At 41.3% G+C, this 16,904-nt stretch overlaps 2 protein-coding genes across 2 annotated transcripts; one reads left to right on the forward strand and one right to left on the reverse strand.

The window, feature by feature from the left end:
* eif3g (eukaryotic translation initiation factor 3, subunit G) lies at positions 1 to 3,075 on the forward strand. The gene is made up of 10 exons (XM_042393733.1): positions 1 to 118; positions 210 to 256; positions 984 to 1,072; positions 1,479 to 1,538; positions 1,648 to 1,752; positions 1,871 to 2,066; positions 2,177 to 2,287; positions 2,412 to 2,548; positions 2,775 to 2,881; positions 2,971 to 3,075. Exons 1-10 carry the CDS (start codon positions 96 to 98, stop codon positions 2,984 to 2,986), a joined length of 891 nt encoding a protein of 296 aa, XP_042249667.1. The 5' UTR covers positions 1 to 95; the 3' UTR covers positions 2,987 to 3,075.
* Positions 3,076 to 4,491: 1,416 nt separating this feature from the next.
* dnmt1 (DNA (cytosine-5-)-methyltransferase 1) lies at positions 4,492 to 16,713 on the reverse strand. The gene is made up of 34 exons (XM_042393731.1): positions 16,534 to 16,713; positions 16,039 to 16,075; positions 15,117 to 15,224; positions 14,797 to 15,037; positions 14,494 to 14,566; positions 14,299 to 14,383; positions 14,112 to 14,152; positions 13,977 to 14,031; positions 13,781 to 13,864; positions 13,583 to 13,692; positions 13,348 to 13,466; positions 13,138 to 13,230; positions 12,903 to 13,054; positions 12,306 to 12,493; positions 10,491 to 10,674; positions 10,273 to 10,370; positions 9,866 to 10,013; positions 9,666 to 9,781; positions 9,356 to 9,557; positions 9,129 to 9,262; positions 8,855 to 9,034; positions 8,551 to 8,775; positions 8,254 to 8,446; positions 8,026 to 8,116; positions 7,785 to 7,925; positions 7,373 to 7,655; positions 7,111 to 7,252; positions 6,578 to 6,744; positions 6,251 to 6,428; positions 5,930 to 6,125; positions 5,670 to 5,833; positions 5,169 to 5,285; positions 4,891 to 4,984; positions 4,492 to 4,784 (listed from the first exon to the last, which is right to left on the reverse strand). Exons 1-34 carry the CDS (start codon positions 16,578 to 16,580, stop codon positions 4,747 to 4,749), a joined length of 4,524 nt encoding a protein of 1,507 aa, XP_042249665.1. The 5' UTR covers positions 16,581 to 16,713; the 3' UTR covers positions 4,492 to 4,746.
* Positions 16,714 to 16,904: the final 191 nt, after the last annotated feature.

The raw sequence follows: 16,904 nt of genomic DNA on the forward strand, positions 1-16,904 counted from the left end.
CTTTCATCGCGACGTTGACGTCGCGGAAGTGTGTGTAGCGGCTCGGCTCTCACCGCTCCGTTCTTTGCGGTCCTGAAGCTAAGCTAGCTGAGAGGATGCCGTCGATTGAATACGACGAGTGAGTGTTTTTTATAAACATCTAATTATAACTGCTCACATTGGAGGCGTTTTATAGATCTAATATTGCATTTTAATCTCTCCCCCCCTAGCTCCAAGCCCAGCTGGGCCGACCAAGTCGAGGAGGAAGGAGATGAAGGTAAAGAGCTAGTTAGCTAATGTTAGCATGTCTCTTGTAGGCTAGGCGGCTTTCATATCCACGTGGTTGTCCGGCGCATTTCTCGAGCTAAACATATACATATCTGTGACGTTTTGGATATCTAACCTTTTAATGTCGCGAGACATACGTTTGACTGGTTGACATGAATGGACTATGTATTGATCAAACACTATATCGACATATGCTTTGGCCTGTGGGCAGTGACGTAAGCAGTAGCATTCACCAGAAAGACAGCACAGCTTGCAAGCTTAGCAAGGTAGTTTAGTATGTTAATAGTTAGAATTCAATGCAGTTAACGTACGACAAACTATAAATAATTGTGACCAATGCTGAAATGTTTCACTTCACCAATGCACACAGTTTAATTCAGGTGTAAAGTGAGTCCTGGACCAAGTCAAAACTGGAGATGTGATGGAAAGGTGGTGACAGCATAGAGTAGTAAAGTGTTCATGCCCAAAAGGAACTTGTATTATAATCATCAATGTGTAACTATGAAAAGTGTCCTTGGTGGAAAAGGTTTAAGTGTCCCAGAAACCGTTCTCATCTTTGGTCTAAGGCTGTTTGTTCATTTTCTATTGGATCGGAAAAAAAACAAAAGCCCCCACAAAGGAGGCAGGAAAGAGTTTCTTTACCTTACTGTCTTCTGTCGTTAAATCTAATTTGACTGAATGAACTGAATGTAATTTATTTTATATTCTTCTGGCAGGCACACTACCACCCCCCAAGGAAACCATCAAAGGAAATATAAAAACCATCACAGAATACAAAATAGACGATGATGGGAAGAAGTTCAAGGTAATTTTTGAGTCTTATTAAAGTAAATGTTGCATCTGTTAAGATTGTTCACAGTGCTTTCACCTGCAGGTTTGTATAGGGCTCCATCCCATGAGTGCAGCTGCGGTGGCAGCTTGTATAAAGGTTTAGAAATAATCTTGGCTTTCAGAGTACATTCATCCATGCTATGAGACTAACATTGTGGTACAGAGACATCTATTAGTTCATCTTTTGAACATCTGGACTTTAATAGTTAACCTCATACTTCATGCAGTTTTTTTTTTGGTTTTCTCTGTTTATTTACTTTATTCTAAGTATTGTAATTATCTATAAACTTTTGTTTTTGGCTTAAAAAACTACAAAAGCAACAGATTTAGTCATTAATGGATCTGTATATAATAGTTTCTCCACCACTTTTTTTTTCTAGATTGTCCGGACCTTCAAGATTGAGACAAGAAAAGCCTCCAAAGCTGTCGCCAGGAGAAAGGTCTGTTTTTAAATCAAATCTAACTGTAGCTGCATTCATTTGGAAATGAACAAGTAGAAGACTTTGGATAAAGTCAGGTGTCATGTAATGTATTGCTCTCTTATTTCAGAACTGGAAGAAGTTCGGCAACTCTGAGTTTGATGCACCTGGTCCTAATGTTGCCACCACCACAGTCAGCGACGATGTCTTCATGACTTTCATTTCCAGCAAAGAGGTGAACTTCACTTTTTTTCTGCTGCTGTACATGATGTGTAGCAATAAACATAATGCCTGCAAACATCCTTTAACAGTGGTATCTGTAATTAATGAGTACCTCGTCTTACCTCTTGCAGGACTTGAACGCCCAAGACCAGGATGAGGATCCTATGAACAAACTGAAAGGACAGAAGATTGTGTCTTGTCGTATTTGCAAAGGCGACCATTGGACCACCCGCTGTCCGTACAAGGACACTCTGGGCCCCATGCAGAAGGAGCTGGCTGAACAGCTTGGGCTTTCCACCGGAGACAAGGACAAGCCTGCTGGCTCTGGTATCATCAGCACACAATTCACACCATCAGATTTTGTTAGACTTGGTGGTTGGATGTTGGATGTTCTAAATTTTCATGACTGATGGCCTGCTTTTCTTCTCTTTCATCAGCGGAACCAGAGCCTGCACAGCCTGCGCAGAGCAAGACTGGCAAGTATGTGCCCCCGAGCCTGAGGGATGGAGGCACGCGAAGAGGGGAGTCCATGCAGCCTAACCGCAGAGGTGGGTTTAAGTTGCTGTGCTTGCTAGCTCTGTGCATCCATGCTGTACTGGAGTCACTGTGCCGCAGCAAGATTGTTCAGTGAAATCTGTAATGTAAACAACTGTGTGTGCTTGCACCTGACAGCCGATGACAATGCTACCATCCGTGTGACCAATCTGTCTGAGGACACCCGTGAGACAGACTTGCAGGAGCTCTTCAGACCATTTGGCTCCATCTCAAGGATCTATCTGGCCAAGGACAAGAACACTGGACAGTCAAAGGTCAGTGCTCATGTTGAGAATGCTTCAGTGATATTAAATGCAGTGTTTTGATACATTTGTCTCAGAAAAACAAGTTACAAAGACCTGAACACTTGAGGAATTGATCATTCTCAATTCTTAGACCAGAGAAAAAAAGTGCAGATGTTATGTTGACTGTATTTTGGGGGTTACACAACTGCTTTTGTATCTTTTTAAAAGTAAAAACTCCTCACTTTGTTTCCTGCAGGGCTTTGCCTTTATCAGTTTCCACCGTCGGGAAGATGCAGCCCGAGCCATTGCAGGAGTGTCAGGATTTGGATATGATCATCTTATTCTCAATGTTGAATGGGCCAAGTAAGTACCAGTAATCATCAGTTTTGTCAATTAAATGTAAAAGCCTGCTATTCATTCTTGCTGCCAACCTTTCTTACATCTCTTTGCAGACCGTCTAACAACTGAGGAAACTACCAGAATATTCCAGCAGGATGCCAGATTTTATTATGGTAAAAAATGGCTGTTACCTAAATAAAGACTCAATGTTGTCACGATTTACTTGTCATTGTTTTCTCTCTAGTTTGCACAACTTTCATATTTCCAGGTAACTTTTATTCTGACTTGAAACTAAAACTGTGAAGTCCTATGAAGACTTGAATGTCAATTGAGACGAATTGAGAAAAGGTGGAAGGCTCCATGAAGAGATGTAAATTTAATGTGGGGCACATTGAATTCTGATCACTCAAGCTACACCTGGATAAAGTCAAGGATGTATGCATGTATTAAACCTCCTGAAGAATACCTTCTTGGTGGTGAGGTGAGACCTCTGCACATTTCATATGTACATCATGAATGAGCTTCATTCTCATTTTTCTTGATATTCAACAGAGACACTGTTTGGCTTGTCCAGTTATTGAAATACGTGACAAGGTACTTCATAACATTTGATGCAAAATCTTTTAAATTCAACATTAACAGAAGGCAGTGTTTCTTACTGATTGTATTGACATTGCCCAGGATGGCCTAATACAACCAGAGATATTTAAGGAGATGCTACCTTTGTATTCTCACCAAGTGGACAAAACTCGACTTTATCATAACCCTGCTTGGTGTTCTGCAGTAGTTGCCATTTCCCACAAAAAAAGTTAATCAGGGAGATGCTACTTTTAAGCGGTCACTCCACATGCAGGTGTAAGCTGCAGCTTTCCTTAACTAGATTTAGATAACATGGATATTAGATTACAGTTCTGATATTGGCTAAAATTCTTTACTTAACCCTTGTGATGGACGGATGAAGTCGTCTTTAAACTCCACAAGCACATTAACATCTGGTGGTTTGCAAAACCAGCAGCCCTCCAAGTCTGAGGCTGAAGCACTACAACACTTCAGATGTTTAAGTTTCAACCTCTTATGTGTGCAATAAAAGTCAAAGAAGTATGTTATGTAAATCAGTAATACTTTTGATTGTAAATGCATATTATTGTGCAATATGCAACAGTAAAATAATGATGGTGTCCCAAAAAGCCGACAAACATTTTCGACACAGAAATGAATGTACCTTATTGGTGTGGTGTAGAGACATTGTCACACTGTGGGTTCTTATATTTTACCTTCACGGTTGATGTTAATGTGACATTTCATCAGTTGCAATGTGATGAATTGGAGAATAATATTCAAAATATTATATATTACTTGGTTTCAAGTGGAAATGTTCCCATACTTTAAGTGTATGTCACCATATTTAACAATTTTGCTCCTGCCTTTTCTGCAAAACTTTTCATGTGATGTTTGCATCAGACGTCATCGGTCACGTGGTAGTATTAATTTGACACAAGCTTCGTGACAACATATTAAACACTGCGTTCCAGAATTAGATCTTCTGCCCATCAATACTTGACCCTTAATACCATTTTACCAGACTTGACATAATCTTCCTAACAGTCCAGTGTTAATTATACACACACAAATCATCAATTTCATAAGAGCTTTATTTGAAATATTACATATAAAAACTACATACAATTTATTCCACATTAGGCGAACATTTCCCAACATCATGATTAAAGCACATTTAAAACTTAAAACATGGAATGGCACTGCACAGAATGTCCACGGTGGCCACTTAGTGACACAGTTGACTGCCAGCTTATTTAAAAGAAATGACTGCCTGACATAACAGCATCAGGATTTATAGATCCGATTCTTGCTGGGAAAGGAACAAAGGACTAATCAGAGACCTCCATCTTCTCTTGTTTGATTTTCTCTGTGGAGGAGAAAGATAATACGCATTAGTATTTCTGCTTATTCTATTGCTTGAATTAAAACATCATGTTATTCTTGAATGACATTGAGACAGATGGGAAAGTCACCTGATGCTTGGTCTTCCTTCATCCTCTCCAAGACACACTTCTTAATCTCCAGTCCTATGGCCCTGGAGAGTGGAGGGGGGACAGCATTTCCAACCTGGGAAACAGGAAGAAGCAATCAGGTCAATCAGGTCCTTAAAATTTCAGACAGACAGACAACACCTGCTACATCTCAGCTGTGGCCACTTAGTAGTAAAACATGTTTGGGGATCCTTAAAAAAAAGAGCCAAGTAGGTTGGCAAGTAAACCATGACACTGGCAGCCCAATGCAATGTGGTTACCTGTCTGTGTTTGTCCAGGATGTTTCCAAAGAAGCGGTAGGTGTCGGGGAATCCCTGAGAGCGTGCACACTCCCTCACACTGACCACTCTGTGCTGCTCAGGATGCAGAACACGGCCCTGAAATTAAAATGCAAGGATTAAGATCCAGATGCAGGAAATCTGTTAGACTGGGTTTGAAGGCATCAATACGGTTGTTGTCCTCTTAGTGTACATTTTTCCAACCACATTATAAGTCAGTTGATTTGAGTTAACTTTATAACATTCAAGCATCTCCCGAAATCTGGGGCAACTGAAATTTGTAACCAATGGGATCTTTGTGACCAGTGTGATTCCTCGTCTGATTTAATTCTGTCTGAAACTGTTCAGTCGGCTTTTTTAGGCAAATAGGATATAGGGAGGGATGTTTCACAGTATGAAACAAAGTGAATGATCTCTAAGCTAGTTTGTGTCAGTTAAGCAACATTTTGGCTGAAAATAGTTTTATTCAGAGAGTTCATGTACCTGTTTGCCCATTGGTTCAGGGTTGGTAACAGTTGTGCTGAAGAAGCCGTCCCACTCCAACCTGCCGTAGAGTCCGGCCCAGTGGTTGTGGCGGTTCCCAGTGTGAGGCAGACACCAGGGGATCAGGGTGTTAAACTGCCTGTCTGCGGGGTCGCAAGGCTTCCCTATGACGAGGCATAAACACAATCAGACATGTCTCCACACTCGAGATGTAGGTTCTGTAATTTCCACTACAAAAGTACTTGACTAAAGCTGCCTACCTCCTGCACAAGTACATACGCCTCTGAGAGCACCAGTGCTGCTGCGTCCGTTCTTTTTATCAGAGTGTGTGTAACGGAGTTTCTTGGTCATGGTGCTGTCTTTCAGCCGAACCTCAATGTTGGGTAGATCCCTCCAGTCAGAGCCTGGGGCCAAGGGGATGTGACGCATCCGAGCTTCCACCAGAGCACTCATGTCCTGAGAACACAAAGATCTTCATCAGTTACAGAAGTGGCATTTGCATTTCAGTCCTACATACTGGTAAACACAGTACATCTAGATCTGGTTACTATGTCACTATCGCTAAGTGTGGGACAGCTCACCTTGCAGATGTGATCTTTGAGGATTGGCTGATACTGTGTGCCTCTGATCTGCCTCTGGAACCAAGACTGAGGCTCCCCATTATAAGAAATCTCCAATGCCGCTGCACCATTGCGAATCTCTGGCAGATCTGACATGGTGTCTCTGACAGTGATGGTTCTGTAGATTCCTCCATTACCCCTATTGGAAGACAGGAAATTTAATCTAGTCGACAGTCACACTGAAGCATTATTAAAACCTGTTTGAGGGACTGAGGAGTGTGTGCTGTATTGGTATGTGATCTAGAATTACAGATCAAGAAAGAGGAAAGTGGATAATGTTCACATTACCGTGTGACATTACTGACGTATTTCTTTTCATCCACCACCACGCTCAGAGAGCAAGCTCTGGGAGCAAACACATGCAGAGGCTCAGGATAACGAGGCAGCTTCTCTCCAGGAGCAGCAGCCAGGATGATTGCCCTGCGGCGGGTCTGGGCAACACCATACTGACCAGCCTGATAAAGAGGGAAGCATCAAGCATGTTACCATCTAACAAAGCAGACTTCAGTCATAAAAATATGAGCATGTAGGGCTGTATTTTTTTTTCCTTGTAAAATCTGTCAATTTCATCTCTTCATGCCTCTAAATTATTCATTTCAAAACAATCTGGGAGGAACTGCTTCCTGTTCATATAAAAATACTGAGAAGGACTGCTTTGGGGAGAATATAGCCATGAGTCTCCTCCGATACACACCGAGTTGCCAGGCATTTTTATTTGCAGATGAGGAATTTTTTTGAGCATCACACATGCATATGTCCATGCTATTCACTCAGATCCCACACCTGATGAGAAATACAATACCGAGTAGAGTCAGACCCACCTGAAGGACACCAAAAGTACACTGGTAGCCCATTCGTACAAGACAGCGTAGTGTCAGTTTCAGGACCATGGACCTTTTGAATGACACGAAGTTCCTCACATTCTCAAGCAGGAAGAATTTGGGCCTGTAGTAGTCGCAGTAACTGCAACAAAGAAAAACTTATTCCAATTAGGCACACTTACATGGATATGTATGGTCTACAGTGCAACAGCCTGTTACTGCAACTCTAACAAGATAAGAATCTGCTCTTACAAACACTCACCTGAGATAGGAGACCACAAGTGAGTTCTTGAATTTGGAATAGGTGCGTGAGTTGAAGCGGTTCATCCCACTGAACCCTTGGCAAGGAGGTCCTCCACACAGCATCTCCACATCACCCTTCTGAGGCAGCTTCTGGCCAAGAGAGTTGGTCTTCTCTCCAGACATGACCAACTTCAGCAAGACGTTGCAATCTTCAGTGAATACTGTAGTGCCGGGGTTGTTGAGCCTAAAGGCCTGTGCTGCAGGCTCCCACATCTCTATGGCCCACTCAGTCTCAGAGATACCTTAAAAAAAAAAACAAGCCAGTCATAATTTCAGCATTGCATTGAAAAATAAAACCGAAGCTTTCCATATATGCCGACATTTGTGGATCAGAGAACTCATTTTATGGGTAGCATGGGACAAGCATTTACCAGCCTGGTGGAAGCCTTCAGAAAGTCCTCCGCAGCCAGAGAACACGTCCAGTGTGCGATATTTGAGCACTTTAGGTGTCTGTGGTTCATTCTGGGGTTCCTGTGTTTCCTGTACTGCTGAAGCTTTTCCCTTGCCCTTACCTTGTAGAAAATAGTAAAGTTGATGGATTAGTATTTTAGTGACCCTAAAAACCTATTTCAGTTTAAGAATATATTCAGTTTTTTCATGTCAGCATTTTACCTTTTCCTTTGCCCTTTCCTTTGCCTTTATTAACAGCAGAGCGAGCATGATTTGGAGGGTCTTCAAAGCTTTTTGATTTTGCATTATAGGCCTGTGACAGGATTAAAGATTAAACATGTTAAGATTAAACACAGCAATTAAGATATTTTTAAGTGTGGGCATTATGTTTTCCAATTTTCATTTTAGATGATACACACAATACTGTAGGAACAGTGTAAATAGCTGTACCTCCAGGAAATAGAAGCGATCAGGTCTACCACTGGAATAGTCCTGGACTGATTCATTCAGGTCTTCTGCATATTCTACTTCACAGCGACCGAGCACCTCAGACATGCTGACAGTTACTTCTTCATCACTCCAGTACAGCTGATTGATGTCTGTGTGGTAACTGCCTTTGACACCTTTGTGAGTGTTCTCAGGCCTGGGACATGAGAAAAAAAAGCCAGTTAATTTAAGAGTTGCAACAGTCACTTGTTACAGACTAACCTCTGAATGACAAATCAGATTCATTGCAATGCATTATACCTGTAGAACTTGTAGAGTCGCAGTTTGACCTCTGAACTGTCTGGTTTCCCATTGCTACGTCTATGACAGAAGATCTCCTTAATGCGCCCAATGCGGAAAGGCTGTGGGGCATCCAGGTTTGATCCCTTGATGTAGTCCGAGGACTTCCTGTAATACTCTGGGTACAACTCCTCATCAACGTCATCTTTCCGATGGGAGCGCTTCACTGGGCTAGCTGGTTTCACACTGAGAGCCAGGGACAGAGGCAGTGAGTATCACACATTTCTTGATTGTGCAAAGTTGACTTAAAGTTCACTTCACTCACCTGAAATTAAAAGCGTCAGGAGGCAGGTAGACACCGTCTCCCACCCGGAACTGCTCCCCTTTAAAGCAAGCCAGAGCATACAGAGCCTTGGAGTCATTGTCTTCATCATCCAGAGGTTCAAATGCACGAGGTGTTTCCTGTTCTTCCCCTTCTTTTGTCCTAGTACAGCTGCCACAGAACCTGAGAGCAAAATGGAGCACATTCATTATAAAAAGGTTAGAAGAGGAAACAGAGAGACTGTCAAATGTGCAGTATATGTGTGGGTGGTTCTTACTTGAACTTGCAGTCTTCTGATGGAGTGGTGTTGGGAGGTGTCACAAAGCGGGCAAAGTCTGTGTCATACCAGAACTGATAGAAGAAACTCTTCCCGTCATCCTCAATCACCTTGATGTCAACATCCATGCCACCCTGAAATAAAAAAACGTAACAGTGAAATGAATTTAAGAAAACCAAACAAAAACATAATATATTACAAATTAACCTGCCATCAATTTAACCTACCTCCATAAACCAGTTGTTAGATGGGGCCTTATACATGACGTTTACTTTGCCAAGCACGTAATTGAGCAGCATGTCTTCACACTCGTCCACAATGAAGAGCTCCAGCGGATCAGAAGACTCTCCCAGCACTGTGTGAATCCCACGAAGGAACCAGTGGGCATGGAACATCTTTCCATTGTTGTCCTCCCATAGTGCTGTGATCCTGATGGATGAAATATGTCATTAGGTTAATACGAGCCACTGTGAAAAAATGTTTTCAAGGAGTGTTTTTCAAAAAAAAAAAAAAAAAGAAAAAAAAAAAGAGCCATACCTCGCCAGATACAGAGGAATGGATGGGTCCTCTGACGAAACTGAGACACAGTCTCCCACTTCCAGCACTTCATCATTCACACGGACCTTACTGTAGTACTGCTTCTTCCCCTCAGTCTGAAGGGAGCAGGAGACAAGTTTGAGTGTGTGCATATATAAACCTCAATCCTCCAATAACCAACAGGGGCAGGAAGCAAATACCTGAACAGGCTCTCCAATCCATGACAGTTTGCACTGGGTCTGCTTCTTTCTCTTTGCTTGAGAAATCTTTTTGGGCTTCTCCACTGGCACATCTTCCTCTTCAATGTTCTCATCATCTTCAGCCTCCTTTACTGCAAGGTTTGGGCATCTAAACAAAAGGAATCAATATTGGATTTTGGCAAAAGTGAAATTAAGGACGGAAGATGTAGCTGTATCATGCTTGAAAAGTTCCTGAGACATTAAACATTTGTCCCTCTTCTTTTCCATCTTCAAGATGATGTTTGCTGGATTATAGTGTTATAATTTACACAATTCCCAATTCAACTTTGAGAAAACTCAGACTACAAAACCCTTTGTGGACATACATTCACAATGCTACAGACTAAATTGCTTAGAGACATCCTCACCTTCGCTGCTTACAAGCCTGCTTGCTTTTGCCACTTCCTCCAAATTTGATCATGTCCTTGCAAGCTGCACACTTGCCACAATCAGGAGATTGGCAGACCTGAAGACACAAAGAACAGCATGTATTTCCACTGTTGAACTTTGCAGAGCACATGATCTGTTGACTCACATGTTAAAAATGCTTTCTAAACAATGAGGCTTCACTTTCAGAATCACTCACCTCACACACACCACAGCGATGTCTTTTGACCCCTCCGCTTTCTTTATCATTCTGCTCTATCTGATCAGAGAAGAAGGTATCAAAGATCTGGTAAACCAGCTTGGTGGTAGTCGCTTTAGTTGGCCCCTTGCTGTCCTTCTCGATCTTTGTTGGGTGACGAATGGCCTGCCTTCTGGCAGCTCTCCTGTTAAAAAGAGTAAAGTTTGCATTCAGACGAGAGGTCCATTTTAATCAGCACAAATACCTGATGATATGTGGAGCGATAGCATTATGAAGCCCCTGGCCGTCAACACACCACAGCATCAGGCCATGCAACATAATAACAAGCAAACAAAACCAAAACAGACACATTAAAAGATGTACAATGCAGAGTTCCCGTTAGATGCAACTGGCTGATAAAATTCTTCAACATTCTGGCCTTTAGAGATAACAACAACACACTGACTCACACTTAAAAAAGGTTTAGTAAGTGTGCTTTGAACTAACCTGGACAACCAAGAAGTTGTTTTTCCCAATAAAGTCCATCAAGATGATTCTTCCACTCAGTTTTATAAATATTAAATGTTGTGAACATTTAACTCCACCTTCAGTGTTGGGCGTTTGTCTCACCAAATGTCTCCTTATTGACACGCACATAGGCTACAAAAAGGTTAGAATAGCTTAATATACTGTACTGCTGGACTGATAAATTGTTACCTAAAGCCCTCCACTGTTTCAGAAAGGGTGCAGGTCTTTTACAAGAAACTGGTTAACAGCCCTGTGGCATCATTCATCCTCTCCTCTGCCATCTTCTCTGTGGCAGTTACTGCTGGTAGAAAGGAAGCACTGGCTGGTTTCAACCAAGTCTACGAGAATTCAACTAATTTTGAGATATGTGGCTTATTTCAATCATTACATACAATTCGCAGTTGTCTTTAGCTTGTTCATAACTATTCTCTTTTAGCATAACAAGGACTGTATGACTGTAAAACATACTTGCTGTAGATAAAAAGGGGAGCAGGAGTTGACTGCTGGCAGAGCAGTTGAAGATGTCGCATTTCTGCACTGAACAGAGACTTCAAAGTAACTGTAAGTAACCCTAAATCCTACCAAACATTTTTTTGAATAGTGAATTGTGACAGAGTTCAAATTATGTCAAGATGATTTCTGGACATTGGTCCACAAATACACACAAAGTGTTTGGCCTGAATTAAGATATGCCAGATAACAAAAATAAACTACAATGTAAAGCCAAAAAACAAGAAAATTCTAGCGTGAACTCTGGTATGATGTTCTTGTCCATATAGCTTCTAAATGCTTCTCACTAAACACACCATACAAGCTAAGGATGCATTCACAACAAGGCCTACCTACCAGTACAGCAGCATGCTGCATTAGGAAATGTCAAAGGAATGTTAGACATTAGGGAGAACAAGGAGCGAGGAGCAGTAATACAGGAATACAAGCAAAATAAAATGGATAACTTCAAAAATCCAGAAGCATGTGTTGCCGAGGAGCTGCTGCTAAATAAATTCAGTGAAGCAGAGAATGGGGAGTGTTCATGTAATTTAAAAATATGTAGCATGTGCTCTGCTCATGTTTGTTTCCACTTTGAGTTACAGTAGCTATGGAAGACTTGCTTTTATGAATGATACAATAAATTGATGGTTTCAAGTATTTAGAGTCTGCAAACTATTAAAAGCCAATAGTCTGCAGGTTCACAAGACTGACCCTCCCCCCCTTTGACTACTTCCGCTGACATCACTTCATGGTAAGGAGGAAGGGGAAAAAAGTTTTAAAAATTAAAAGAAAGAAAAAAAAAAAAAAAAATCGTACCTCTTCCCTAGTGTGACTCCTGCAAGCTTGATCAGGTCTCTCATGCAGGGAGTAACAATGATGGGCTGCTCATCGGAGTCGCCAGCCTCATCATAGCTCTCCACCTGCTCCACCACGAACTGGGCATGACGCAGTAGTGTGTCTTCGGTGAAGCAGTTGAAGTTTAGCCCTGCAGGAGGCACCGTTGTCTGAGGGCGAGACGAACAAAACTTTCAGTCCAGGGGCCGTTTTCACAAAATATCCTAATGCGCTCCTAAAAATAAGAGGCATGTCACTGCTAACTTTACATAGCATTTTATCTCTAAAAAAGTAGCCCCTAAAAAGTCCTCCTGAAAAGTTAGAGGTTGTCCAAAGGACTTCTAAAGACCTGCTCACATTCAGTCAGTTGCTGCAGGTAATGCCTGATCGCATCACTGTTTTGGGGAAAATACAACGATACTGAACTTTTCAAAGTATATTTTGATTGGGGACACCCAGATTAAAAGGCATTGTAGCAGTGATCACAAATAATCCACAAGAAAAACAGAACCATGCTGAATATGGCAGAAATGTTCAATTCGCAAGTAGACAAAGACACTATTTCACACAATTCCTCACCTCAATCTTGTTGAGAAGGTCCTCATAAGTAGCGTCAGGGTTCTTCTGGAGGAATTCAACCACAATCTTGCTCATATAGATTTTCTCCTGCATCAGTGCAAAGATGGGCGCATACTCCTCACTGGAGTGCATCAGGATGTAATCAGCAAAAGCTGGATAATTGAGACATTACTGTTAGATCATGACATGGGTAAAGTGAATTCAAAGTCAGAGGAGAAAGCTTAAACTGTGTTACCTGTAGTGAAACCAATTAAAGCCTTTTCTCCACCATCAAACCCAGTGATCCACCAGGCATTAATGGGTCCAAGCTTCTTGGCAGGAACACCACCTGAAGGAAAAAAAAAATATCACAGGTATTCAGCTTCCAATTGGTTGTAGTGGTTCAAGGAAATAAAAGTGTATAGTTATCATGGGGTTTCCATGATTTAAATGTGAATTTTCTTACCATCCATGCAAGGGTTGTCATCATAGATGGGTTTGACAACACAACTGAAGTAGAGCTCCACATTCTTCTCAATCAGTCCAGAGTCGAATGGACAAAGGTGGCCACGCTTGTCATACACACTGCAAGACAAAACAGTTAATAAAACTGACACTGTGGTGATAATAGTAATCATACTTGCTTCTTTAGGATAAGCCATCAGTCTGAGGTTATTTTAAACTAGACAGAGAATCCTCACCTGAAGTTTGTAATCTTGTGCTGGGGCAGATCCTCATAACTCTCAAATCCATCCTCATTTGAGTCAAACAAGGAGAGGCGCTCATCTGTTAACATTTCTGGTTCATCCAGCTGAAGATGCAAACAGCAGAATTGTTTCAGTAAACAAAAGTAATTACATTAACATCTTTAAAACCTTTCACTTCTTGAAGGTACTCACTGCGTTATCAGGATCCCCTTGAAAGAACTTGAGGTCTGAGTCATCCAAGTATTGTCTACAGTCTGGACATTTGGGGGGTGGTGTCTGGGAGAAAAAACAAAAGACAAAAACAACAATTATAGACGGGCAATTATGCAAGTAGCATCAGTACTATGCATTACAAAAAAGTGCACAGCTGAATGACCCAATTCATTACCTTTGCAGCAGAAACTGGCTTAACCATCTCACTCTTTGATTCTTCTGGAGCATCACTGCATAAAGAAAAGTATTAGTGCGTCCACTTGTGCAAGTTCCATCACAATTATTTGTTTAAAAAGGGCAAAAGACTTACTTTTCATCTGACTCAACTTTGAGACGCTTCTCCTCCCGAGACTACAACAGATTTGAAAATTGAATTATGTGGTTATGTACCAGATACTGAGAATTATACAAGCTCTGACTGACATTTAAACATCATGAGTACATCCCAAAAAAAAAAAAAAAAAAAAAAAAAAAAAAAAAAAAAAAAAAAAAATTACCTCCTCAACATCCTCTTCCTGTTTTTTCTGCTCATTTTGTCCATTAGTGGCTTCTCCATTCAAGTCCTCAGACTTGCGTTTTTGACTGCAAGAGATTTACTTTTAAACAGAATGCAAGAGACTTTGTGTACATGAAAACTTTATCTTCTACTTAAAGAAAAATGTGAATGGAAAAAAAGAGAGACATATACGCACACTTTAGAGAACATTGACAAGATGGTTGGCTGTTTCCCACTGTTTCTTGTAACCCTGGTACTGACTGGAGACTCTAAAAAGATGATAACACGAGATTAAGTTCAACATTGTTTTTAAAAAAATTCATTTGCTGGTCATCTCCATCTTAGAATACGGTTATATGATAAATATTAATAAGGAACACTACATCACACACACAACACCAGTGCAAACACTTATGTCCTTTATGTTTGCACTGATTCCATCAGCCTGGCCGTGTGGTAATAAAAGAAACTTGAAATTTGGAAGGAATCTCAAACTAACTTTTAGTGTCAGAGTTGGCCTTGCTCCTGCGCCCACCCTTCCCTTTAGAAGCAGTTGGTGACTTGACAGCCTCCTCTTCCTCCTGTACGTCCATGGTTACATCCTCACTGTCCTCGTCTTTGTGGGAACCATTTGTGAAGCCATTAGTCTTTCCGTTCTGCTCCTCATCATCAGCATGTGAGCCATTTTCAAGATGAAGCTCCTTTCCCAGCAAGGCCTTTACTTTAGAGATGTAGACCTCCTGAGGAGTACACGGTGAACTAATGAGCAACAGTGTTTCAGAATTTGTAGTGTTTCACATATTGTTAAGAGTCACTAACCATTGAAATCTCTGAACTTTTCATCTTCTCCTCGAGGCTGCTCAGCAGGTCCTGAGCGTCAACGTGCAGGAACTCCTGCACCAGCTTGAGCTTCTCCTTCACATGATCCTGGAATAGCATTTTTAGGAAAAAGATGTACTCAGCAAGGCTTAGTTTGCCTTCAAGAAAAGAGAACCTTTAACTGTTTAAGGCCACGCTAACTTGATCAGTTGTAAAATAAACGTGTATTCATGATGCATGCTTAAAAAGTACAAACATACAATATATTGATTTTTTTTAATGTGTTGACAGACACTATTGCCATAAAATGCATCCTATAACAGAATCAGAGGCCACTTGCAGCTGGATTTTTTTTTTAATGTCAAACTGGTTGATAGTTCACAAACATGCAAAACCTAATAATCCCATGACAAAACACATTTTAATTGAAATGTCACTTTTTCCCTTTGAGTCACAGCTGCAAAGATGTCTGGACACATGCTTACATAAAAATCTGAAGATGACAGGATCAAGACTTGATCCGATGACTTCTTCACATGACACTTTTGGCAATTGGCTTATTGATAGTGTTTGACATAATTAATCCATTAATTCGGTAACATTCAGGGCACCTGTGGAGCAGCTCGGGTTAGGGGGTCTTGTGTCTAGATGGCATCATCTGTACGACTCCTCTCTTTAGCATTTATGTCACGGAGAGACTCAATCAAAATCATAGATTACAGTTGAGCAAGGCAACACTACAGATTTTGGATAAGGGGAATCTAATTGAGGCTTCTCTTTAACAGAAAGACACTATATTATGACCGTACAATCATGACTTAATAGTCGTCGGCAACAACAATTAACGAGCAACTGCAGCAACTAGATAACTTGCAGGTTTTCACGTGTAAGTTATCAAAGTAACGTTAAACACAGAACTCACCTCGTCTGAAAATCCATCTTCATCCAACACCTGCAGCCTGTGAACAAAGAACATGTCCAAACAACGTCAGGGTAAATTAGATTAAGTTAACTAAGGAGCTACATAGCGCAAACTATCTATGAGCATTATTTCCTGCGACCGGTGCGACAGGGAACAAGCAGAAAACATAGAAAGCAAAACTTTCAGAGTGGCGCCAAATCTCCCACGCCCCTCCATCCATTAAGGGGCTACGGTGCTAACTAGCTAACGTTTAATGAACGGGGCTAACGTTAACGGTATCGGTGCTGACTGTCAGGTGGCAACAAGCTAACGCTAGCTGCAACTGTCTAGTATAAACGATAGATTAAAGTGATAACCGCCAAGCCCAATCCCAAATGCACCCAGTTATCCGGGGTTTACTGTTACTATTATCGGCTTTTGAATCACGACAACAAGCTGCATGCATGCTACATCTTCAGGACATTATTAGCACTCCGGTTATTAACGACAACGTACCTTTTCCTGACATCCTCTGGCAGAGACAGGGAAGTCCTGGCTGGCATGGTAAACAGCTATCTAAACGTTCAAGACAAAAGAGATAAAAACGACTTTAAAATCCGTTAAAACCCGCCGCTGTTGACAACAGTGCAGCTCTGCCTGGCGCGTGCTGTTTCTGCCAATGGATGCTATAAGCAATTCGGGCGCGCGGGCCGTCTTTTCGCGCGGAAACCCGGGTGTTGTGGACTGTACCACTGCAAAGATCTATGGGTAAAAACAGTCGATCAAAGGGTTATAATATAACGCTGCTGAATGCCTCGTTTTATAATACGAAACACATTTTGTATGTTTTATATTTATAAACTATAACTATGACTGATATGTGGTTG

This window comes from Thunnus maccoyii, chromosome 18, assembly GCF_910596095.1.
Source record: "Thunnus maccoyii chromosome 18, fThuMac1.1, whole genome shotgun sequence".
In the NCBI taxonomy this organism is placed as follows: Eukaryota; Metazoa; Chordata; class Actinopteri; order Scombriformes; family Scombridae; genus Thunnus; species Thunnus maccoyii.

Excerpts from the sequence above, each read along its gene's own strand:
- eif3g (XM_042393733.1), top strand. The coding sequence starts at position 96 with ATGCCGTCGATTGAATACGACGA. Across the intron at positions 257-983 it reads CGAGGAGGAAGGAGATGAAG|GCACACTACCACCCCCCAAG; the intron begins GTAAAGAGCTAG and ends TTCTTCTGGCAG. Across the intron at positions 2,067-2,176 it reads GGACAAGCCTGCTGGCTCTG|CGGAACCAGAGCCTGCACAG; the intron begins GTATCATCAGCA and ends CTCTTTCATCAG.
- dnmt1 (XM_042393731.1), bottom strand. The coding sequence starts at position 16,580 with ATGCCAGCCAGGACTTCCCTGTCTCTGCCAGAGGATGTCAGGAAAAG. Across the intron at positions 14,567-14,796 it reads GGCCAACTCTGACACTAAAA|AGTCTCCAGTCAGTACCAGG; the intron begins GTTAGTTTGAGA and ends TCATCTTTTTAG. Across the intron at positions 10,371-10,490 it reads ATCGCTGTGGTGTGTGTGAG|GTCTGCCAATCTCCTGATTG; the intron begins GTGAGTGATTCT and ends TTGTGTCTTCAG.